This window comes from Sorex fumeus, unplaced genomic scaffold (assembly GCF_029834395.1).
Source record: "Sorex fumeus unplaced genomic scaffold, SorFum_2.1 ptg000029l, whole genome shotgun sequence".
NCBI lineage: Eukaryota > Metazoa > Chordata > Mammalia > Eulipotyphla > Soricidae > Sorex > Sorex fumeus.
The window spans coordinates 17,300,982-17,325,766 of NW_026606086.1; the positions used below are offsets into that span (position 1 = coordinate 17,300,982).

Genomic DNA, 24,785 nt, shown 5'->3' on the forward strand with positions numbered 1-24,785 from the left:
CCGCGCCGCCGCCGGCGCCCGGAAATGACGTCACGCGCCCCTGCGGAGCGGCTCGGGGAAGGGGGCGTGGCCACGCCACTTCGCGCGAAGAGAAACCTCGCGGGGCCGGAGTGGGGGGGCGGGGTCCCGCCGTCCTCTATAAAGAGCGCGTCCGGCCGGAAGCCCCGTGAGCCTCGTCCTACGGCTCCTCTTCCGCGTTTCGCTCTTGATGTTGGGCTGGGACCTAGCGGAGGGGAGGCGTTGCACTGGACGCGCGGCTTGTAGAAGGCCAGAGGAACGTCCTGGTTGCGAGCGGTTGGTTTTGGCCAGGTGGCCTCGTGTGACAGCTCCGCGCCCCTTCGCTGGCCGCCTGACCCCCAGGGCTCGGTTCGGACGTGCGGTCCAAGGGCAGGCGCCCACCGAGGCCAGGGCTCCCTCTGGGCAGTGACCGAAGCAGCAGGTCCTCGCGCCGGGCCGGGGTCGTCCCGCTGCAGACCAGCCCCAAGCCCCCTGTGGCGGGTGCCTGTCAGCAGTGCGGGGACGGCGCGGGCGGGGAGAGGGTCCGCCGTGCTCCCCTGGGCGCGCATCTCCTCCCGCCGCCCCCCCCGCGGGAACCCTCCGCACCCCGTGACGTTGCTGTGGCCCGCCTCGGCGCGGCCCTTTGCTGTAGGAGGAGCGTGGCTTTTCCCGGGCCGCTGTGGAACCGTCGCGGCCCTCCCGAGATGAGCCGTCCACTTGCCTCTTTCCTTGTCCCCAAGTGCCACCACACCACATTTGGCCCCTTGAGCCCCGCCAGGAGTAAACCCTGAGCACCTCTGGTGTGGCCCCAAAACAACCAAAAAACGGTCACAGTTCCTGCTATCCCCGCACATGATTCCCCCCCCCCGCCCCCGCACATGATCCCTGAAGGCACATGATCCCTGGAGCCTTGCCAGGAGCAACCCCCAACAATCTCATGAGCACAGCAGGGTGTAACACAAACTAAGAGAAACAGAAATAGGGGTCTAGGACCAAGGGCCCTAGCACAACAGGGAGGGCGCTGGCCTTGCAGGTGACCAACCTGGGTTCCATCCCCAACACCCATATGGTCTCTGGAGCACTGCCAGGAGTGATCCCTGAGTGCTGAGCTCTGAGCATCACCAGGTGTGGCTGCAAAACCAAATAAATAGAAATAGATCCAACTGGGCAGCTGCCAGAGAGCTGCTGGGAAACACTCAGAGGGTCTGAGGGAGCAAGTGGGTGTCAGGGACCCTCCATGCTCTGGTTGGCAGGATGCAGCCCTGCCCCTTTCTGCCCCTTGCTGGACTCCCCAAAGCCAGCCAGCAGGTCAGTGCCCCGCTGCCAGTCGCTGCCCTTGGAACCCTCTGCAACTGGCCTGACTTCCGTTCCTCAGAGACCTGCGTACATTCCCGCCTTCCCCACCCCCACTCCCGTGACACATGTCACAGCATCAAGGCCGAGCAGAGCCCCCAGCCCACCTTTGGGTTTCATAAACAAAGTGTCCCGAGAGACCCCAATTCATCATGGATAGGCGCGTGGCCTTGTGGGGATGCCCTTGCCACCTGCCCCCACCCCCAGTTTCTGCCCACGATGCACTCCAGCACCAGTGCCTGTAAGTGCTGTCGCCTCTCTCCTGTGAGACCAGAACCCCAGGGTCAGCCCGGGGGTCCCCTGCCCTCAGCAGTCTCTCAGTGATGGGATTAGAGCTCACCCGGTCATCTCGGGCTTCCCGACCTGCAGATGTGCTAGGCACAGCCAGGAGGGCTGACATCTCCCACCAGAGGCAGTTGGGGTGCCCCGGACTGTGCCCACCTCTGCCGCTGTCTGGGGCACTCCGCACCCCACTTCTCTCTCCCTAGAGCCCAGGGACTTCAGGAGCTTAGGCCGGGCTGCCCACAGAGCAGCGCACCTTGCCTGGCTGGAGTGTGCAGTGTGGGAGGCGACAGCCCACCCGGTGAGTCAGTGCTGGAGGGAGGGGAGCCAGCCGGAACAGGACGGACAGGAACTCACTCTAGCTGTCACCCGGCCATCAGGCTTGGGCGGGGAGGCTGGCAAACCGAAAAGCACCTGGAACGCGTTCTGTCCACAGCACCAGGTCCTGAGGGAGCCCCAGAGGTAAGGGACAGGGCAGGCGGGTGGCCCTGAGGCCTGTCCAAGGAGTACCAGGGAGAGACCTGCCTGAAGGGGGGAGGTGCTGTGCAAAGGCCCTGGGGTTGCCCTCTGAGCCAGCATCGGTCTCCTGTGGAGCTGCCGAGGCCTCTTAGGAACTGTCTGTTCTGTGACTGATGGAGGCTCCAGATCGTCCAAGCAGTGTTTGGCCGCCTCTGCGGGCAGGTGGCTTCCTCCCAGCTAGAGAAGCCCTGCACACAGGTACTACTGGGCTGCGCTGCCTGGTACAGCGGCACGGGAGAAGGAAGGCAGGACGGCTGGCAAGTGGGCTGCCCTCCCTTGGGGCAGAGGGGCTGGGTGGACGGGTCCCTGGCTGCTGAGTACAAGAGAACACTGCCTTCCCTTTCTGCTTGGATGAGTTTCTGTAGTGTTGCAGGACCCCTAAGTCCCACCTAAGACACTTGGCCAGCACGTGGAAAGGAATTCAATCATGTTCTGTTTTGGTTTGGTCTTTTTGGTTTGTTTTGTTTGGGTCACACACGGCTGTTGTCAAGGCTGACTCCTGGCTTTGTGCTCTTCGATCCTTCCTGGCTGTGGTGGATGGAGTGAGCGTTTGTCCCCTGTGGGCCCCTGCCCTGTCAGGTGGTCTTTTCTCTGAATTTTCCCCAAGGGATGGAGGGAGTTCCTGAGTGCAGGCAAACAGGACCCCAGCACAAAGGTGGACAGGGGGGCTTTGGAAGCGGTGCTAGGGGTCATCAGAGCAGTGTGTGGAAGGTGGTAACCACCCCCACTTCCATACTTGCAGTCATGATGCCCCCAAGTTTTCTCAAACATCTTCCTCCCTGCCCCAGGGTTCTGCGTGTGCTGAGTGGTGTGTGGGTAACTGTGTGTATGAGTATGTGATGCTGAGTGTGACTGTGTGACTCTGAGTGTGTGTGACTACATGTGTGTGACTGAGTATGTTTGTGACTGGGTGTATACATATGAGGTGTGCATGTGTGAGTGTGACTGTATTGTGACAGTACGTGACAGTGTGCATGTGCATATGTGACTATTCATGTCTGAATGTGTGCCTATGTGTGACTGTGTGCATGTGTGTGACTATGTGAATGATTGTCATTGTGTGTATGCCTGTGTGTGATTGAGTGTGTGACTTTGCGTGTGTGATTGTGTATGGTTGTGACTGTGTGCATGTGTGACTTGGAATGTGTTACTGAGTGTATGCATGCATGTGGATATGTGAATGTGTATGTGACCATCTGTGTGTGGTCGTGTGACTGTGTGTGAGTGTAGATGACCCCATATGACTGTGTGTGTGTGAGGCTGTATATGTGAGTGCATGTGAGGCTGTGTCTGTATGTGAGAGTGTGAGTGTGTATGTGAGACTGTGTGTGAGTGTGTGTCAGTGTGAGTACATGTGTGAGACTGTATGAGTGCATGTGTGTGTGAGACTGTGAGTGCATGGAAGTGTGAGTGTGTGTGAAAGTGTGAGTGCATGCACACACTGTATGTGTGTGTTCATGTATGTGAGCGAGACAGTGTCTGTGTGAGTGTGAATGAGTGTGAGAATGTGAGTGTGTGTGTGAAACAGTGTCTGTGTATGAGAGCAAGTGTGTGACAGTGTGTGAGTATGAGAGTGACTGCGTGTGTGAGACTGTGTATGGAGTGTGTGTGGGGGGTGTATATGAGACAGGGTCTGTGTATGAGTACGTACAGTGTGAGACAGTGTGTGTATGAGTGTGTGAAGCGAGTGCATGTGTGAGACAGTGTGTGTGTATGAAAGTGAGTGCGTGTATGAGATTGTATGAGTGTGTGAAAGTGAGTGCGTGTGTGACAGTGTCTGTGTATGAGTGTGTGAGAGTGAGTGCATGAGACAATGTATGAGTGTTGAGTGTGTGTGAAATTGTGTATGAGTGTGTGTGCATGTGTGTCTGTTTGGGTGTGTGTGCATGAGAGTGAGTGCGTGTGTGCCTGTGTATAAGTGTGTGTGTGAGAGTGTATGAGTGTGTGAGCGTGTGTGAAACTGTGCCTGTGTGTGAGTGTGGTAGGTAGTCACTGTGCCTGTGTGTGAGTGTGGTAGGTAGTCACCCCTCCCCTTCCTCGATAGTGTGAGGCTGACCCTTGAGGCGTGGAGGGGATGGGAGAATGGGCCAAAGATAGTTGCAGGTCTGGGCCAGGGCCGCTGGGAACAGGTGCTTCGGGGAACCGCTTCAGGCTTGGAAGAAGCCGAGGGAGTGTCTCCTGCCTCGTGAGGCTCCTGCAGGCAATGGTCGGGGCTCACTCCTGGAGGCGGGGGGGGGGGGGGGGGGTGCTTGCAATACTGAGGCATCAGCCCCGCCTCCTGCTGGCCTCGGGTATCCCCACACACACACACACCTGGCTCTCTTCGGCTGACAGGGGGCTGTGTCAGCAAGGGCTGCTCTGTGGCCCCTCCATGTCACTGAGAGAATCCTCCCGCAGGCCCCCAGAGGCTGCCCTGCAGGTAAAGCCCACTGGGTGGCAGAATCCTCACCCTCGCCACGTGGGGGCAGTCTTGAGACGTGTGAATGGAGTGAGGACCAGCCCGACTTCCATCCCCGCCCTGGAAGACTGGGGAGAACCCCATCTTAAGCAGCCCTGGAGGGCGGTGGAAGACTTCCATCCCCGCCCTGGAAGACTGGGGAGAACCCCATCTTAAGCAGCCCTGGAGGGCGTGGCCTTTTATGTCCCCAATCCACAGGGGTCCTGGGGAACTGCATGCTCATAGACGCTCTGATGGAGCGGGCACTGGCCTCACTGGAAGACACACAGCCATCTGTCCTGGCCATCAGGGTGTTCTGGGGTCCCACAGAGCCCAGAGTCTGGTGAGGTGACTCCTGGAGATTAAGTTCAGCACCAGAGCACACTCTGGAACATTGTGAACGCACTCTGGAACATTTGGTGAGCTCACTCTGGAACATTCTGTGAGCCCGAGTTGGGGGTTATTGACTTTCTTCAGGGAACTTAGGGGCAGCACATGGGCTGCACATGGTGCTGAGGGACTTGCATGCTGAAGTGTGGGCCTGGGGCGCAGTGTGAACTGAGGCTCTGGGCAGGTGCCCACTCTCCCCCTGTAAGTGAGGGAGAGAAGTACCACCGCAGGAGAAAGGAACAGCTTCCGGCTCATGCACCACCCACTCCCTCCTCCTTTTCCTGGCTTTTCCAGAACGGTCCTGGGGCCCGTCTGTGTTCTCTGGTCTGGCACCTGTTTCTCAAAGGATGGAGGAATGCACACTGTTCCTCCATGGCAGCGCTAGGGAATGGGCACCCTGCCGCCTGTCACTCGTCACGGGGGCGCTGTGGGCGGCTCACCGGGACAGGACGCCTCCAGGGGACCAGGAGTGACCTCATCGCTCCCGCTGCCTATGGCTTCACACACCCGTGTGCCGTCCCCAGGAGTGGGGAGTGGGCAGGGATGGGGGCGACTCCCGTGTAGGTAGCACTCCGGTTTGGACCAGTGAGGCCCAGGTGGCCCCAGTCCAGGGACCCCAACAGCCCCGTCTTGTCAGGCTGAGAGTGGAACTGCCCAACCCTGTTGGCTGCGCATCACCAGTGTGGCCTCTAGGGGACCCCCAAACTAAAAGGAATCAACAGGGGGTATGGTGTTGCCAGCAGGTCAATCTGTACCTGTGATGTGAGTGCATCAGCAGCCTGATGGCACCTTCAGACTTCCAGATGCCCCAAAATTGCTTAACGGCCTGATCAAACTGCTTAACGGCCATGATCCCAGACTCAGAAACAAATCTTGAAACCCAACAGCTTTTGGCAGAAATGCGTCCAATCCCTGCAGTAGGTTATCGGCGCTGGGCCAACCCCGGTGGGAATAGGTTTCTTGCCTTGACCTGTTCCCCCTGGCGACCCGGTGGCCGCCATCCTCCAGAGGCCACTGGACAGTCAGGTTTGGGCCCGCAGTGACAAGACACACAGGGCCTCAAGGGATGGGGGTGGAGCTGGCCCTTTCCTCCCCACCCCAACAAGACCCCAAGTTGCTGCCCATGAATGGCCTCTCTGGCTCCTGATCAAGCTGCTTAAAGGCCATGATCCCAGAGACTCAGAAACAAATCTCGAAACCCAGTGGCTTTTGGCAGAAATGCGTCCGGACTGCGCAGTAGGTTACTGTTGCTGGGGTACCCCAGTGGGGAAAGGATGCTGTCCCTCTGCCTGCTCCCCCTTGGCGGCTTGGTGGCCGCCATCCACTGGATACCATTGGACAGTCAGGTTTGGGCCCACAGTGACGAGTCTCTCGGGGCCTCACGGGATCGGGGTGGAGCTGGCCCTTTCCTCCCCATTCCAAAGAGACCACGAGTCACCACCCACGAACAGCCTCTCTGGTTCCTGATCAAGCCATTTAATGGCCATGATCCCAGAGACTTAGAAACAAATCTCAAAACCCAGCGGCTTTTGGCAGAAATGCATCCGGTCCCTGCAGTAGGTTATTGGCACTGGGCCACCCCAGGTGGGAATAGGTTTTGTGCCTTGGCCTGTTCCCCCTGGCAGCTTGGTGGCCGCCATCCTCTAGAGGCCACTGGACAGTCAGGTTTGGGCCCTCAGTGATGAGACACAAGGAGCCTCATGGGATGGGGGTGAAGCTGGCCCTTTCCTCCCCGTCCCAACAAGACCCCGAGTCGCCACCCATGAACGGCCTCTCTGGCTCCTGATCAAGCTGCTTAAAGGCCATGATCCAAGAGACTCAGGAACAAATCTTGGATCCCAGCAGGTTTTGGCAGAAATCCCTCCAGATTTAAGTGTTAAAATGTCAGAATTTCAAAATCGCGCGGCCACTAACTGCAGCCACGCAACATCATATGTTATTCTTAACCAGCAATAGAAAACAAATTGTCTACTGTTGCCTTTTCAGCAGATCTGAGTGTTGGGGTAAAATCCCAAATAATAATGGTGGGTCTGGTGTCAAAATATTGAATGTGATCAAAGTAGAGAGAGAGTGATGTGGAAATCATCTGCCCCACAGGTAGGGGGAGGGTGTGGGATGGGGGTATACTGGGGTTTTTGGTGGTGGTGAATGGGCATTGGTGAGGGTACGGGTGTTTCATTGTATGACCGAGACTTAAACCCGAAAGCTTTGTAACTGCTCTCACAGTGATTCAATAAATAAAATTATAAAAATGTAAAAAAAAAAAAGAATCAGCACCCAAAACTAGAGGAGAGCAACACGTTCCCGACAGCCCACTAAACTGCACAGAACACAGGTGTAGGAATAATGAGTGGACTGTGGAATCTTCTCATACACAGACACACGCGTGCGTGCGCGCGCACTGGATACAGACACCACACACATGTACCAGATACATATACCACGCACATGTACCATATATGTATACACCACAGAAATGTGCATCAGATACATAATACACATACACCATGCACAGCACATACACATGCATCACACTTGATCACTTGACATCCTGTTACTCATCGATTTGCTCGAGCGGGTGGCAGTAACATTTCCATTCATCCCTGTGGCGTGCTAGTGTAGCCCAATAGCATCTGCTCACTCCAGGAACATGAAGAGCCTCTCAAACTGTTCATTCAGGGTCTTGATGAAGTTCGACCATCTCGTAGGTGGGCGTCCACGTGTTCTTTTGACATCCTGTGGAATACAGTCAGTAACGGCTCTAGTCCAGCAATCGTCTTCAAATCACATTACATGTCTGGCCCATCTGATTTTCGACACCTTAGCAAATGAGACAGCGTTCCTGATTCTCGATCATCAACAGAGGTCGGAACCCCTAATTCCTTCTCTCACTGAGTGAAGCGTGATACTCCAAGCATAGCTCTTTTGATTCCTCTTCGGGATACCCGAATAGCGTTCTCATTCTGTTTTCATAGGACCCAGGTCTCTGAGGAGTATGTTAATGCAGGAAGAAGAGTGCAGTCGAAGAGATGTGCCTGGAGCCAGAGGTTCTTCATCCTCATAGCTATTCCTTCAACGCTCTTGAAGGTGTTCCATGCCGCTCTCTTCCTCCTGTGAAACTCAGGTCCCAGGTCATTCATCATGTTGAATTCTTGACCTAAGTACACAAAACTGCTGCATTTGGAGATGTTCATTCCATTGAGAGCAAATGGAATGTCAGGAACTAGACCATTTCTCATGAACATTGGCTTCCTGAGATTTAGCTACAGTCTGACCTTTCCACACTCAAGTTGAAGTTGGTCAGCATTCGTGCCACTTGGCTAATGTTTGGTGTTATTAGAACGATGTCATCAGCGAGGCAGAGGTGGTGTAGTTGCCAACCGTCTATCTTCACTCCCATTCCTTCCCATTCCAGTCGACGCATGATGTTCTTGAGGGTGGCACTGAAGAGTTTCAGTGAAACAGTATCACCTGTCTTCGGAAACTCTCGAGCTCATTCACCAACGTGGCTTGGCGTGAGCCTCAGGCAATCACAAGCTAATGTCCGAGCTTGCAAAGCAGTGCGGAGAAGCAATAAAGGAAGACCTCAAAAAGAGAAGAGCAGCAGTGCTGGCCGATGCAACAGAAGCCGGGGAAAGTATTCGCAGTGCCCACCTGTCCTTCACCAACTACAAGACCAAGATGACTGCCCTCCAAAATCCTGATGGATCTATCACATCTTCCAGAAGGGCAATGGAGAAGATTATTCATGACTTCTACTCGGATCTCTTCGATAGCCACGTCCACCTGCCCACATACCAAATCCCGCAGGATAGATATGTCATTCCCAACATTCTCCCTTCCAAAATTCAACACGCCAATTCATCAGCAAAAAAGTGTACAGCATCTGGTCTAGACAAGGTCAGACCTGAACACCTGAAGAATTTGCCACCAGTACTCATCAATACACTGGCTCGGCTCTTCACATGCTACCTATCTGAATGTAAGGTTCCATCCCAGTGGAAAACTAGCAGGAATGTTCTGTTATACAAGAAGGGAGACATCCACAACATTGGCAACTATTGCCCGATCTGCCTGTTGTCCATCATCTACAAGCTGTTCACTCGAGTCATCCTGAATAGGATTGGCAGAACACTAGATGAAGGACAACCATGCAAGCAAGCCGGGTTCCGAAAAGGATTCAGCATGATCGACCATAGCCACACGGTAATCAAACTCATTGAGGTTTCTCAGGAGTTCAAGATGCCGCTCTGTCTAATGTTATTCAATTTAAAGAAGGCCTTTGGTTCTGTTGAGACGGAAGCATTCATCGAAGCCCTAGCCAAACAGGGCATTCAAACTCAATACATCAGGATCCTCCATGAGCTGTATTACGGATTCACCACCAGGATCTCACCATTCTACAAGGAAGTGATCATCGGCATTAAGAGAGGGGTTTGGCAGGGTGATACATCACACACATACCAAAAACATAGACTCCACTCACTACGTCCATATACACCAGATATACTACACACCTGGATATACTACATACCTGGGCTGGAGCGATAGCACAGCGGTAGGGCGTTTGCCTTGCACGCAGTCAACATGGCCGACCCGAGTTCGATTCCTCCGCCCCTCTGGGAGAGCCCAGCAAGCTACCGAGAGTATCTCGCCCACACGGCAGAGCCTGGCAAGCCACCCGTGATGTATTTGATATGCCAAACACAGTAACAACAAAATCTCCAATGGAGACGTTACTGGGCCCGCTCGAGCAAATCGACGAACAACGGGAGGGCCTTTACTTTACTTTATTTTATACTACATACCATCCCACACAATACTGCATTCGCATTCCCACACCATACACACATACACTACATACATGCAAACCACATACACATAACTAATGTGCATATGCACCACACACTACATATGTGTGCACAGCACACACTACATGAGTTTACACCACACATCACACTCCACACCGCCCTGCTCCCCCACAGTGTGCACAGTGTCGTGTGTCGTCTAGGCCTTGACTTTGCTGTGTGGCACTTTCATCCAAGACATCTGGGGTACTTTTTGGGAGTTACTCCCACTGTTCTCAGGCCACACCCATTGTGCATGGGCCCTCCAACTCATCTGTCATTGAGGCTGTGCAGGGTTCAGCATGGAACTCAGGACCTTGGCCGTTTGGCCATTCTTGGCATGAGCTCTGTCCCATGACCACACCTGGCCCGGTGTTCTTTGGTTTTCAGTGGCCCTCAGAAGTACTGGTGGGCACTGGGGGCTCATGCCTGGGGGTTGCTCCTGGTGGCACGCGGGGAACCTGGCCGTGCTCCTGGGGTGCCTGCCTGCACAGATCCCAGCCTGCCAGATCTGTCACCATCTACCCCGAGGCCTCAGCTCACCTGCTTGCAGCTTCCTGGTGAGATCACTCTGCCCTGGGGTCTCTGGTCCTGGCCTGGCCCATCCCAGCTTGGCTCAGGGCACCACAGACATCCCCGGAACAAGGGGAGAGGGCCTGGCAGCCCTGGACTCACGCCCATGAAGGAGACTCAGGGCACCTGAGGACTCCCAAGTCAAAGCCCAATCTCCTTCTGGGAAGCGTGGGAGTCACCTGCTGGCGCACTTTCCCCCACAGTCAGGCTCAGAAACCTGAACTTTGAGTTTTGGCGCGAGTCCCACAGCTTGCTGAGACTGTGGAAGAATCCCCGCGTGGCTGCCCGGGGAGGAAGGAGCCCGTGAGTACTGTGAGCTGGGGGCGCTGGTGGACATGCCTTCCAGTGCACGTCCCTGTCTCCTAGCCGCCAAGGGCTCCTCTGTCCTAGCTCTGTCTTTGGTGGGTCTGCGGCTCCCCAGCAGTGCTCTGGGACCTGGGGCCCTTCCCAGTGCTATCTGCCCACCTGTGCGGGCCTGGCTTAGCGCTTGAACTGGGGGGTGCCAGGGGCCACCTGGAGTGGTATCGGACTCGACCTCGCACATACCCGCGTAGTTTCATGATTGACCACTTCTAGAGTCCAGCTCAGCAGCAATGAGAAGGAAGTTGTGAGATTACAGGTCAGAGGGAGATCTGTGTCCGAGGCGTGAGGGAGGAGGGAGGAGGGAAGGGTCTCCCGCAACCTGCACACAGGGGACGAACCCACAGCAGCAGCGCCGTGGCAGGGCCACAGACCTTTGCCACCCGGGGAAGGGAACATGTACTCCGCGTTCGTGGGGGTTTGCTTTACATCTCCAGGATGATTTCTGTTGTTGTGTGTTTTCCTTTTGGGGCCACCCCTGTGCTGGGGTCCGTCCCTCCTCAGGGGGCTGTGTGGTGCTGAGCTGAAGACCCCCTGGCACACACAGCTCCCCACGTCCCCTGGCCCCTGAAGGGTATGGTCATTCATTCAGTATGCTTGAATACGGGGGTCTCGTGGGATGCGTCTGAGGATGGTCTGGCTGGATTAACGGCGCAGGGTAGGGAAACGCCACCCCGAGACGCCTCTGAGCAGGCCGGGGCTGCCAGGAGCTCTGGGCGCCTCAGCTGACCTACGCTGCTGTCTAGGCTTTGACAGCAAGCTGCCGCCTGCACTTTGTCTGCACAGCCCCTGAAGGGGTCTCCCCAGCCCATTCAGCCCCGACCCCTTCTCCATCCCACACTCTGGCCTCCACTGCACCCCGGCCCCGGGACATTCTGCCCGTGTCGCTAAATGTCCACCAGTGCCCCTGAGTGTTTGTCCAGTGTCATCAAATACCCACCTAGTGTCCCTGAGTGTCCACCCAGTGTTCCTGAATGTACATCCAGTGTCCCTGAGTGTCCTCTGGTTGTTCCTCGAGCATCCAGCCCTGGGGCAATGGGGACAGAAATGTGCTTTCTCACCTATGCGGCTAGGGGGCATTGGGACGGGCATTCCTCTGTTGCTGGCCTTGCAGCTCCACCTCTGTCCCTCGTGGTCCCCAGAGGCTGCCCGTAGGCTGTCCCGGTGCCAGGGGCCCCTTAGTAGATTCCGTGCTCAGGGGTCTTTCCACGTTTCACCGTGAGGGTGCGGGTGTGCGTGAGCTGGGGGACTGTCATGCCGCCTCACACTGTCTGTGGCTGCCTTGTCAGAATCTGAAGCAGGACAATCTATGCCCCCAGGAGAGCACGGGAGTGGCCTCTGATGTGGCCCCACTTTTTTGTCTTGGGGCTCCCTGAGTCATGGTCGGGGCTCAGTGCGGTGCCGAGGATGGACCCGGGTGCCCCGTCCTGTCTCCTCAGCGCTCCACCATGGGGGAGCTGCGCCGCACCGACTCGGCGCTTACGGCCCTGGACGAGGACGTGCTGTGGGAGATGCTGGACGGGCAGCGGCAGCGGCTAGTGTGCAGTGTGTCCCCCAGCCGCCTGACTCCCTACCTGCGGCAGGCGCGCGTGCTGGGCCAACTGGACGAGGAGGAGGTGCTGTACAGCCCGCAGCTGACCAACACGGCCATGCGTGTGGGTGAGCGCCGTGGGGCCCTGTTCCCGTCTCTGCTTCCCTCCATGGGACCCTGTGAGATTCTGTGTCTGAGTCCATCCACGTGACTCCCTGTGTCCACATGTCTGTCCTTGTGACTTCCCTGTCTGTGACCCCCATGTCCATGTCTGTCCACATGACTTCCCATGTCTGTGTCATTCTCACATGACTTCCTGTGTCCATCTACGTGATTCCTTATGTCCCCGTCTCTCTTGACCCTTGTCCTTGGATGGAGGTCACGCTCACAATCTGGTCTTCTCCAGAACCTTCTCTGAGACACGCTGTCAGTTCGTTTTGCAGAAGAGCCCTGCAGAGTGTGCGGGGCTGACAGTGGCCTCCTGGCCTCTGTGTGCAGAGGCTACTCTCATGGCCTGGTCCAACCCTCCTGGTGGTGGGGCGGGGTGTCCCCATGGCCTTGCCTGGTCAGGTGGTGAGGGGAACGGGGGAGCGTGCCCCAGGGTGGCCATGGGGTGGGGGGTGGGGAGGTGAGAGCCTGGAGACTGGCCTGGAAGGTTCTCTGGGAGCTGCTTGTGGGCGTGGGTATCTGGCCCCTCCCCTGCCTCGGCTGCCTGCGCTCCTGACCGCCTCCTCCCCAGGCTGTGCTGGGTTTGGGGGCCACACTTGGTGGTGCTCGGGGTCGCTCCAGCCATGCCCAGGGCACCTGCGCACTCAGCCTGCGCCCCATCCGCTGAGGCAGCCTCGGTGCCATCCACGAAGGAAGGCGCCTACAGAGGCCTCCTGTCCCCCACAACAGTCCTGCCCCCCACACCATGTCACCGGAGGGTCTCCCCAGGGCACCTGCTGGACCTGCTGAAGGCGCGCGGGAAGAACGGGGCCATCGCCTTCCTGGAGAGCCTCAAGTTCCACAACCCCGACATCTACACGCTGCTCACGGGGCTGCAGCCCGATGTGGATGGCAGCAACTTCAGCGGTGAGGCGCACCCACAACTCGGGTTTCCCCTAAACCACAGAGGAGCCCACCTGGGCGCAACCAGCGGCGAGGAGGGGGAGGGGCAGACAGAGAGAGGGGCGGGGCCTGAGCGAGCCTGGAGGCGGGGCCTGAGCCTGGGGCGGGGCACGAGAGGGCCTGGGGCGGGATCGGGTGGGCAGGCCTTGGGTGGAGTCGGTGGGTGGGGCCTGAGGCAGGATCTATGGGGGGCGAGGCTTGGGGAGGGCCCCATGGGTGGAGCCTGGGGCGGGGCCTAGGGGAGAAGCCGGGGGACGTGGCCCAGGCCATCTGGAGAGGCGGGACCACAGGGAAGGAAGGGTCCTTTCAGGTCGGCCGTGATACCACCCCTTCCTTTTTATCTTTTTGGTTTGAGGGCCACACCTGGGGATGCTCAGGGCTTACTCCTGGCTCTGCACTCAGGAATTAATCCGGTTGAACCTGGGTCAGCCACGTGCCAAGCAGATACATTCCCCGTTGTCCTGTGGCTCGGGCCCTGGCCACATCCTTTACGAGCAGCTCTGGCTGTCCAGGATGCAGCTGTTGGAGGGTTAGCCAGGCTGGGGAGGTCCGGAGATGTGGCGCAAAGGGTCAGGCAAATGCATTGCATCTTCCAGACCCTGGGTCCGATTTCTGCCACTCCAGGGCTCCCTGCCCACTGCTGGAAATGGCGGTGGCCTTGCAGTCCCACCTATGTCGCCCTGATGGCCCCCCAACATCAACAGCAGGGTCCCCCCAAAACTGAAATTCCAGGGAAGAGGTTGGGTGTGGCTCAAAGCCTCCTGCCACGCTTCCTGCCTGCTCAGCTCCCCCGTCACGTTGATGTCACCTGGCTGTCCCTTTCCCTAGGATGACATTCCCAGCTGTTGACGAGGGGCCTGAACAGTGGGGTCTCACTGGAAGCTGGGGGCACCCATACCCTTGTGCTTGAGTCTCCCGTCACCCCCATTACTGAACCGACTGGCGACAGCTGTCTTGGGCTGCCAGTCTGGGTGGCTTGATGAAACCCAGGATGGACGAGACAGGTGTGGGCACAAGTGACCCTCCGGGCCCATCCCACAGGGCTCATGGAGACGTCCAAGCTGACGGAGTGTCTGGCAGGGGCCATCAGCAGCCTGCAGGAGGAGCTGAGCCAGGAGAAGGGGCAGAAGGAGGCTCTGCGGGCGCAGTGCCGGCGGCTGCAGGAGCGCTTGGACCTGGCGGAGGCCCGGGTGCAGGGCCTGAGCCAGCTGGAGGCCGAGCACGACCGCATGAAGCGAGAGCTCAGCACCCACTTCCACGAGGTGCTGAAGCTCAAGGACCAACTTCTTGGGCTCTCGCTGCAGCACGGGCATGCACTGAGGGAGAAGGAGCTGGCCAGCTCGCGCTGCCACCGCCTACAGGAGGAGGTAGGGCCACCCCACCACGTTGGCTGCCGCCCCGGCCTAATCACCCCAAGGTCCCCATGGGAGTCCCCACAACCTCCCCCTCTGCCCTCCGTCCGGCCACGCTGGGTTATGGATCTGGAGACTCGGCCATCCCTACAGGACGTGGCTTCCGGGGAGAGGATGCCTGCCTCTGTGCCCCCTCGTCTCTCAGCCAACCCCCCCAGCCCCCATCTCACCCTCACTCCTTTGTGTTGGGGTCAACATCTTGTTGCTTCACAAAAATCTCTTTACACACTGAAGGTGGTCGTCCCATCTTTAGCATTTGCTTTGCTTTTTTTTTGTCTACCTAGTGAGCTCCTTAACATCTGTTTATTAAAGTTTGTTTAGAAATTGTGGTGCCAGGGCCTGAGTGATAGTATAGCAGGGAGGGTGTTTGCCTTGCACACGGCCAACCCGGGTTCAATCCCTAGCATCCCATATGGTCTCCCGAGCACCCCCAGGAGTGATTGCTGAGTGCAGAGCCAGGAGCAACCCCTGAGTATTGCCGGGTGTGACCCAAAAAGCAGAAAAAAAATTGTGGTGCCAGAAATCTAACCCAGGGTCTCACACATGTGAGACATTGAGCCCTAATGTTCATTTTTGTTCTTTGTGCCCTCCTGTGCTCAGGGCTTCCCTCTGGCGCTGCGCTCAGGGATCACTCCTGAAGGGGCTTAGGGACCAGATGTCAGAGATTGAATCCGGGTCAGCAGTGTGCAAGGCCAGCACCCGCCTGCAGTACTGTCTGTGCAACTCCTGAGCCCTATTTTTAGCTCTTTAGCACCGTAGCACTGTCCTCCTGTTGTTCATCGATTTGCTCGAGCGGGCACCAGTAACATCTCCATTGTGAGACTTGTCGTTACTGTTTTTGACATATCAAATATGCCACGGGGAGCTTGCCAGGCTCTGCCATGTGGGCGAGATACTCTTGGTAGCTTGCTGGGCTCTCAGAGGGGAGAGGAATTGAACCTGGGTCGACCACATGCAAGGCAAACGCCCTACCCGCTGTGCTATTGCTCCTACAAGAATCATACACATGGTGGTAGGGCCCCAGGTGCCCTGGCTGGCCCTTTTATCCCTCTCCTGGGTACCCTGGTCCCTGGCTGGTCCATCTGTCTGTCTCCCCTCAGCCACACTTTCTCATCACAGAGGTCCAGGCCCATGTCCAGCTCACTTCACCCCAGCTAGGCGCCCATCTGATTCTGTGAGGGACCCTATGAGGTGCCAGTTTAACAGACTCAGCTCTTACTTTGCACACAGCCGACCTGGGTTGGGGCGCCGGGCTGGCGAGGCCCGGTTGCAGCTCAGGGGCCATGTTTTTCCTGGGCTCTGTCCTGCCGGCGCCCTCCCCTGACACACAGCCAGAGTGTCCAAGCCCCCATGACCCCGAGTATTGGGGTGTCCGTCTAGTGACGGGGAAGGACTCACTGAACTTGGGGGCCTCAGGAAAGGGCTGGAGGGGAGGGGCTCCTCGGCCTTTGCTGGGCCCTCTGCCTCCTGGACCGCAGAACTGGAGTCGGGACTGGTGGTGTTGGAGGCCCAGAGGTGGGACACCCTTGGGTGCCCTTGGCCTCCTCCCTACACAGTTGGGTTTGTAGGTTTGTGGATTTGGGTCCAGACCCCACGATGCGGGGTCTGATTCCTGGCTCTGTGCCAGGGATCACTCCTGGCGGTGCTCAGGGGACTCTGTAAGACTGGGATCACAGGTGGGCTGAAGTGCAAGGCCGATGCCTTCACCTGTACGACCACCCTCGCTCCCCCCTGCACAGCTGTACCTGGCACAGCAGGAGCTGCAGCGTGAGAAGCTCTCCTCCACGTGCGAGCGGGAGTTCCGAGCGCGCACCCTGGGGCTGGGCACGGCGCCCGACGGCCAGGAGGCGCAGGAGGAGAACAACAGGCAGCCGGCCCTGACCTTCAGCCTGGTAGGCCCACGGTGATCCCCGTGCTCCCCACACTCCCCGTGCGTGCAGTGCTCCTTGTGTTGCCAGTGCTCCCATGATCCTCGTGGTCCCATATTCCAGGGCTCTCCGTCCTCCCCATGCTCTGCATGCTCCCCGTGCTCCAGGTGCTCCCCGCCTCCCCCTAACGGTGACTGGCTCTCCCCAGGTGGAGAAGGACATCCTGGAGCAGAGCCTGGATGAGGCGCTGGAGAGCAAGCAGGAGCTGGTGGACCGGATCCACTCCCTACGGGCCCGGGCTGTAGCCGCCGAGACGCATCGCAAGCAGGTGACAGGCGTCCGCCTGGGACACACAGTCCAGCCCTGCCTCGCCCCAGCCGCTTTCCCGGGCCAGCTGTTGCTCTTAGAATCTTCGGCGCTCTGCTTGCCAGCAGGAGCATCTCGCCGGTGTCGAGTAAACCGTACTCGGAGGGTTAAACCCATGGTCAGGGGCGGGAGCCACAGGACGGCGGGGAGGGCACAGCCTTGCACACAGCCAATGCAGGTTCGATCCCCCAGCACTCCAGATGGTCGCCTGAGACCACCAGGAGTGATCCTTGAGCACAGAGCTAGGAGTCAGCCCTAGCTGTGTGGCACAAAACCCAAAAATAAATAAACAAAAGCAAAAGAGCGGAGAGCAGGCTCCGCCAGCAGGTGACTGCAGGTTGCAGAGCCTCGTCCCAGACTCAGCTGGGGCCTGGTGCCCACCCCCGCCCCATGGAGGGAGCACATGTGCTCCAGGGTGGCTCCCTGGGTCGCCGCTGCCCACGCTGACTTCAGCCTGACGCCCTACAGTGCTGGGAGGAGAAAGAGCAGACGCTGCTGCAGTTCCAGAAGGCCCAGGCGGACTGCGAGATCTACCGGGCACAGGCGAGCACCCTGCAGAGCCAGGTGGCCGAGCTGCAGGAGGAGCGGGATCAGGTGAGCGGGCGTTCTGGGGGGTTGGGGGGGGCCTGGAGGCCGGAGATAGGCAGCCCCCGCCCTCCATGGCCACTGAGCGGATTCCGGGCCTCTTCTCGGGTCCACACGGGGTGTCCTGACTCCCCCACTGCCTGCACCGGGCTCATCTCCTGCTTCTTTCACAAGAGGGTTGAGAAAGGGGATCTGCATGAAAATCACACCCCAGTGGGGTGTTACTGTCCAGCTGTGACAGTCAAGGTGGCTGTGGGTGGATGAGATGGTGGGTGAGTAGGTGGGTGGGTGAGAGTGGGTGGGTGGGTGAGTGGGGGTGAGGGTGGGTTGGTGAGAGGAAGGGTGGGTAAGTCGGTGGGTGGGTGCATGAGAGTGGGGAGAGTGAGTGGGTTGAGTGGGTGGGTATGTGTGTGGGTGTGAGCAGTGGGTGCACATGGGGGGTGAGAGTGGTGGGTGTGGGAGGGTGGGAAATGGGGGCGTCTACCGGGGATATTGGTGGTGGGGACTGTGCACTGGTGGAGGGATGGGTGTCATTGTTTGATTGTAACCCAAACATGAAAGCTTGTAACTATCTCACGGTGATTCAATAAAATTAAAAAAAAAAAGAGTGGTGGATGTTTGTGTGGGTGAGTGTGTGGGTGTGTGGGGGTGAGAGTGGTGGGTGGGTGGGAGAGTGGGGGCTGCTGGGTGCAGTGGGCTCACACCTGCTCTCCTGCCCCTCTGGCCAGGCTCCCGGTGGGCAGGCTCAGGCAGCCCGTGTCTGCCATGTGTATGTCCATGCAGTGTCTGTTCCGTGTCCGTGCCGTGTTCATGTGTGTCCGTGACGGGTCGTGCCATGTCATGGACTGTCCGCACCGTGTCCCCGCAGGCCTACTCTGCGAGGGACGGCGCCCAGTTGGAGATCTCGCAGAAGCTGACGGAGAAGGACGCGCTTCGCCGGCGTGTCTGTGAGCTGAGCCACGAGGTCTGTGAGCTGCGCCAGGAGCTGCGGCGGCTGCGGGCTGAGGCGCCGCGTGGGGTGAGTCTGCCTGGCCTCTGAGCCCCCATGCTGGACACGCACAGCGGGACGCTGGTCTGCTTCAGCTCTGAGAGGTGGTCTGTAGACCGCAGCCTGGCAGAAGGTTCTGGAATTCACGAAGCATGGGGTCCAGAGGGAGAGAACGGGGGTTGGGGAAGTGGCCACCTGCTCTCACAGCTGCAACACGCTGATAGCGGGGCACCAGGTACCGGGGTGCTGAGCTGACTTCCCGGAGAGCCCGGGTGGGTAGGTGAGACCCGCATGGCGGCCTCTCCCTGCCCCCCAAGAGCCGTGTGCCTGGGGAAACGGCGGGAAGACGGAAGGGTGGGCTCTGAGCAGACCCTGTCCCGCAGGACATGGGGGGCAGGGAGCCCGGCCTCAGGGGGAAGCAGAGGCTGGTGCGCATGTTCGCCCTCTGCCCACGCAGTGAGGACAGTGACAGTGACGGGGGCTCTCCCAACACCTCCGAGGTACGACCCTTCCCCGCCATCAGGGGCTCCGGGCATGGTAGGCTCAGGAGGGGGTGGGCTTTGAGGGGTCACGGGGGGCGGCGGCCCATGGGAGCCCGTGTTTCCACCTGTCCCCATCTCAGCTCTGGTCTGACCTGAGTGCCACGTCCAGCCGCGAGCTGGCATCCAGCTTCTGCTCCAGCAGCCCGCTGCCCCCCAGCCAGCTGTCCCTGTGCAGACGGGGAGCGGACTTCTGGGAGGAGCCCTGGGCCTCCAGGTAGGGGCACGGGGAGTCCTGGCACCCTGGGAGCACCTGGCCAGGGCCAGCGTGGGTCTGGGGGAGCGGGTGTGTGTGTGTGGGGGGGGGGTATGTGGGTCTGCATGTGGGTCTAGGTTCAGGTCTGGGTCTGGGTGTGGGTCTGGGTGCAGGTGTGGGTCTGTGTCTAAGTGTGGGTCTGGGGCTGGGGTGTGGGTCTGGGTGTGGCTATGGGGTGTTAGTGGATGACCCAGGCTCCCCCTCTTCCTATACTAGCAGTGGCTTCCTGGAGGTGCAGGAGGCCGACCTGCGCAGCTCCCTGGGAGCAAAGGTGGACACAGAGCTGGATTATGAGATCGTGGACAGGGCAGGTGAGTAGCCCGGCCCCCACTGCCCCGTGCAGGCTGGAGCTCTTGAGCTAGAACAGAACAAGGACGCGGCTCAGGGCAGCCCGAGAGTGCCTGAGTGCCATCAGGGGTGAGGTGGTCAGCGCACCTAGAAGTGTGTGGCCCAGAGAGGCCCAGCAGGGGTTGTGGCTGCCCTGCCCTCCCCGTGGGGTGGGCGCTGCTGCCCGCTGACCCAGGACAGGAGTGCAGAAACGCTGGGCCAAGCAGAGAGGACAAGTCCAGCAGAGGGGTGTGTCCCGCAGAAGGGAAGTGTCCCGAGGAAGTGTCCAAGAGGGGCATGTCCTGAAGGGGGCGTATCCCGTGCGGGAGGACGGGCCCTGAGTGTCTCTGAGTGTCTAGGAAGCCTGCCTGCAAATTCTTGGTACCTCTCCAGAAGAACTTGAAGACACAGCCGCTCTATGAAAAGGTCCAGCTTCATAGCATGGGGCAGGGAGGCGTCTGAGGCTAACAGGGCTAGTGTCCAATCTTGGCCTCTTTCTAGACCTTCCTGAGTTGGAATGCAGCCTGCAGCCACCGTCCACGGCCCTTGATGCCTCAGTCAGGTGGGCAGTGGGTACCTGTGACAGGCAGGGGACAGTGGAAGGATGGTCCTAGTGGAGTGGGGAAGTGCCACAGTCTGGGGGACTGCATAGAGGCGGGGACAATGCCAGCATGCTTGGCTCAGCAGGGTTGCCCTGCTCACACACACACACACACACACACACACACACACAGTACACACTCGTGGACATGCGCATGCACACATGGAGACACAGATGTGTGCACACAAACATAGAAAACCAAACATGTTCACAGACATGCATGCAAAAGCACACACTCATGGAGCTGTACACATGGGGGGCACACTCACAGGGGCACACACAGACACACAGATACGCACACAGATACAGGCAGACGGACATGCACACACTCACCCAGCTCCTCCCCGCAGCAGTGTGCAGGTGCGACGGCGGCGGCCGGCCTGCAAGGCCCCTGCCCACCCCACCGTGCTGGCCTTCCAGGGCCGCGGCCTGCTGGAGCAGATCAGCGTCGTTGGTGGGAACCTTACAGGCATCTTCATCCACCGCGTCACGCCAGGCTCCGCAGCAGACCAGATGGCTCTGCGCCCCGGCACCCAGATCCTGATGGTGATGGGGGCTCTGGGAGGAGGGGGCAGGGGTCCTGGGGTGCGTGTGGGGCAGGCAGGGTGGTTGGCCCCATAACCTCAGGTCCAGGGTGATCAGGGCAGAGGTGGTGTAGCCCCTTAGGAGGTGGGCACTCTGCTGGGCCCCCAACGCTATGTCCTGGGACATAGGGTCACCCTATGAGTTCAACATAGGACTAGACAGACGGTGCCCACTGTGAAGGGGTCAGTGTACCCAATGACCCCTGGACCCTGGGGCCACTGTCATTTGCCCAGCTCTGTCTGTGCACACCGGTCCCTCTACATGTCACCCCCCGTTCTGTGCCGCTACAGGGCCCTCCTTCCATCCCAGCCAGGCCTAGAAGTTCCCAGGTGCCCAGTCTGGTGATGTTTGGGGGCCTGTGTCCACATGCAGCCAGTTCTCAGGAGCATGAGAGACACCTCTTCACGTCTAGTCATTGGGCGTCACTCAAACAGCCCAGAGGCTGAGGGGCAAGAGAGCCTAGTGGGCGCTTCTGCGGGGGACCCCAGGAGATTATGGCATCTAGAGAGCTCCTCACTCCTGTCCTGCCTGGGGCCTCCCCAAATGATCCCCGAAATGTCAACAGTCCCAAACCAAGAATGTTCTAGAACATTCTAGAAAGGAGGTTTTCAAGAGTGGAGACTGGACTGGAGAGATAGCATGGTGGGGAGGGTGCTTGCCTGGTGCATGGCCAATGAGGGTTCTATCCCCAGCATCCCTTATGGTCCCCGGAGCCCACCAGGAGTGATCTCTGAGCACAGAGCCAGGAGTGAGCCCTGGGGACTGTCTTTGGTTCCTGGGGTGGGGGAAGGAGAGGGCTGGCCAGAGCCCCGAGTCCAAGGGGAGGGGTGAGCGTGTGCTGGCCTGCAGGTGGAGAGCGAAGCTGCCGACCCCGTGTTCAAGGCTGGCCTGGAGGAAACGACGCTGGAGCAGGCGCTGCGCCTCCTGGGGAGGGTGGCGGGCTTCTGCAGGCTGTCCGTGAGGCGCAACACGGATGGTACATCCCGTCCCGTGGCCTGCCCCAGCTCTGTGGCCTCCCGCGTGAGCCCAACCCGCTCCTTCCCATCACCCGTGCCCCCATCCCAGAACCTTCCTCGTGGGCCCTGCCCTGTGCTCATCTGCCACCATCCTCGAGCAGGGTACAAGAAGCTGCTGCAGGAGCTGGAGGCCCGGGCAGTCACCTCGGGGGACTCGTTCTTCATCCGGGCCAACCTGGCCATGGCAGAGCAGGCGGCCGGAGCACTTCCTGTGCGCTGCAATGACATCCTGCACGTCACCGACACGGTGTTCCAGGGTCGTGCCTGCTGGCACGCCACCCGCGTGGGCCCCTACAGCACCCAGGGCTCAGAGCGCGGCACCATCCCCAACTATGCTGGGTGAGTGCACAGGGCAGGAATTCTAGAACCTTCTAGACCATTCTGGAGTGGGGCATCCAGGTTGGTTAGAAGCTATTATAGATGTCCACTTAGGGCTCTCCCCACCCCTCGTGAGATGCCTGAAATCACCATCCTCATGATGGTGTCCCTGGGTGACCCGGTTTGTCCTGACTGGGGTCCCTGCTGGGAGCAGCGTCACCTCTGGGAACCAGATCCTGGGTCCCCCCCCCCCAGCCTAGGCAGGTACCGCAGTGCGTGGGGCGTTAGCCCCCTCTCACTCTGGGACTCCCGGGGACCAGCACCCACAGGCAGGCACAGGGGCCCCGGCCAGGAGAGCCTGCGGGCGCGGGGTCAGCCAGCTTCTGTCCTCGCGCAGGGCCCAGCGGCTGCTCCTCGCCCTGATCCAGGAACTGGCGCAGCAGAGCGGAAGTGCCCGCAAGGTGAGGTGATGGCGGTGGCTGAAGACGGGAGGCCCCGGGCCTGTGCCCCAGCTTCCGTCACAACAGCCCCCATGGCACCCAGCTGCAGGCGGGCAGGTGGCTCAGTGGGGCACGTACCCTCAGTGGCCCTCTGCTGGCAGAGGTGCCCCCTCCACCCAGTCAGCCTCTATCCTGGAGCCCTCTGGGACCTGCTGACGGTCCCCCTGCCCCGCAGGCTCCCGGGGGCCCCCAGAAGGTGGTCCGCATCATCAGCACAGACAGAGCTGAGGTGAGCCAACAGTGTTCGTCCTTCGATGGGACCCAGCGGGACTCTGGCAGGGCGGAAGGTGAGATGGGGGCCGTGACCCCCTCCCTGGGCCGTAGGCACTGCTCTGGACCCTCGTGTGCTGAGGGCCTTTCCTGGACACTGTCTCCATGGCCTCAGCATAGCAGCCAGGCCCTGCGGGTGTGGACAGATAGAGTTAGAGGGAGGCCCTTAGCCCAGGTATGGGGGGGCAGGGTCCCTCTGTCCATTATCCCCATTTCTCCTCCGGCCGTACCCTCATCCCCATGCAGCCTGGCAGGACCGGGCAGGGTGCCCCCCTCACAAATCCCTCTTTGCAGAGTCCCCCGGCGGGCGCTTCTGGGCACCGAGCAGCCTCACCCTGGCACCGTACACCCTGGTCCGCCCCCACCGGCCCCACCAGCCACGGCCGCTGCTGCTCGTGCCCCGGCTGGTGGGCAGGGTCTTGGGTGAGAAACTGGGCCTGCTCCAGGGCTTCACACGATGTCCTGCAGGTGAGCCTGTCCCTGGAACCAGCTGCACGCCCACCCTCCCTGCCCGGTGACACCTCCTGGACCCCTCCCCCCTGCCCTTACTCATTCCTGGGTGCTCAGAGCTGCTGGCGCGGCCACACATCTGTCCGGGCATCCATCTCTCCATCCCTGTGTGCATCTGCGCACCCTCCCCCGTGCCCACCTGTCTACGGTCTATGCCTTGCCCACCACCCGCCTGTCCCTCTGACCCCCATGGGTCCCCGGGATGGTCAGTCTGCTGAGCGGGGGGAGAATCCTCTGGAGGTGGCGGCGTTGGCCCCGCAGGCCTCCCTACAGGTGTGTGATGTGGCCGCCAGAGCACCTGAGCCAGGAGGAGTATGTGACCCTGAGCCAGCGGGGAGAGGTGGTCCTGGAGCGGGGGGCGCCCGGCAACCACTGCGGCCTCACCCGCCGAGCCCTGGAGGCCCTCATGGAGAAGGTGAGGGGCCCCGGGCCAGACCCATTCCCTGTTCAGTGTCCCCGAACCCTGAAGCCCCTCCGTGAGGTCGGGGGGTGGGGGAGGGCTGCAGGTTACCCAGGCAGAGGGAGGAGGTGTGGCAGCCCCGCCAGCGGGCGCACAGGGCCCACCTGCCTCTCTTCTTGGGGGGCCGCACCAGCAGTGATGGGGCCCCCTGGGGCACACAGAGCGCATGCTTGGTCGGCTCTGGCCCGCACCCTGGTTTGGTGTTGCAGGAGGCTTGGCTGCTCTACTCCATGGTGCTGCATTAGCTGACACGTGCCTCTGCGCCTTCCTGGCCCCTCGGTGGCTGGAGCGGGATCCTGACTGTCCTCCCTGAACCCTCAGAACGTGCATGCCGTCCTGGACGTGGGTGTGGCCAGTGCCCGCGCCCTGCACGGGATGGACATCTTCCCCATCATCCTCCACGTCTCCATCAACGAGAAGGCAGCCAAGAGGCTAAGGTGGGCGCTGGGCCTATGACTGGGCCGGCCGGGGAAGGGGATGGCGCCTCCCTGGGAACAAGCACCCACTCACTCGCCGCTCTGCTGCAGGAAGGCCCTGCAGAGACTGGGCAGCTCCGAGGAGCAGCTCCTGGAGGTGGCCCGGCAGGAGGAGGGCGAGCTGGACGGGGCTCCCTGCCTGGCGAGAAGCCTGGCCTCCGACAGCTGGGGTGACCTGGACGCCTTGCTGGTCTGTGTGCGCCAGGCGGTAGCTGAGGAGCAGAAGAAGCTGGTGTGGGTAGAGCAGGGTCCTGCCGCCCCCTGGAGACCCCGCTGACTCCCGTGCCCCCCACAGCTGCAGTCTCGGGG

The 24,785-nt window shown here is 59.8% G+C and overlaps 1 protein-coding gene across 1 annotated transcript; it reads left to right on the plus strand.

The window, feature by feature from the left end:
- Positions 1-12,206: 12,206 nt before the first annotated feature.
- On the plus strand, positions 12,207-24,753 carry CARD14 (caspase recruitment domain family member 14). The gene is made up of 20 exons (XM_056115367.1): positions 12,207-12,417; positions 13,226-13,363; positions 14,441-14,766; positions 16,551-16,703; positions 16,888-17,007; positions 17,514-17,639; positions 18,499-18,643; positions 18,988-19,118; positions 19,241-19,374; positions 19,630-19,724; positions 20,242-20,302; positions 20,692-20,887; positions 21,776-21,902; positions 22,044-22,281; positions 22,658-22,721; positions 22,936-23,047; positions 23,325-23,498; positions 23,834-23,955; positions 24,322-24,437; positions 24,528-24,753. The coding sequence occupies exons 1-20, from the start codon at positions 12,207-12,209 to the stop codon at positions 24,751-24,753; spliced, it is 3,015 nt and encodes a 1,004-aa protein (XP_055971342.1).
- Positions 24,754-24,785: the final 32 nt, after the last annotated feature.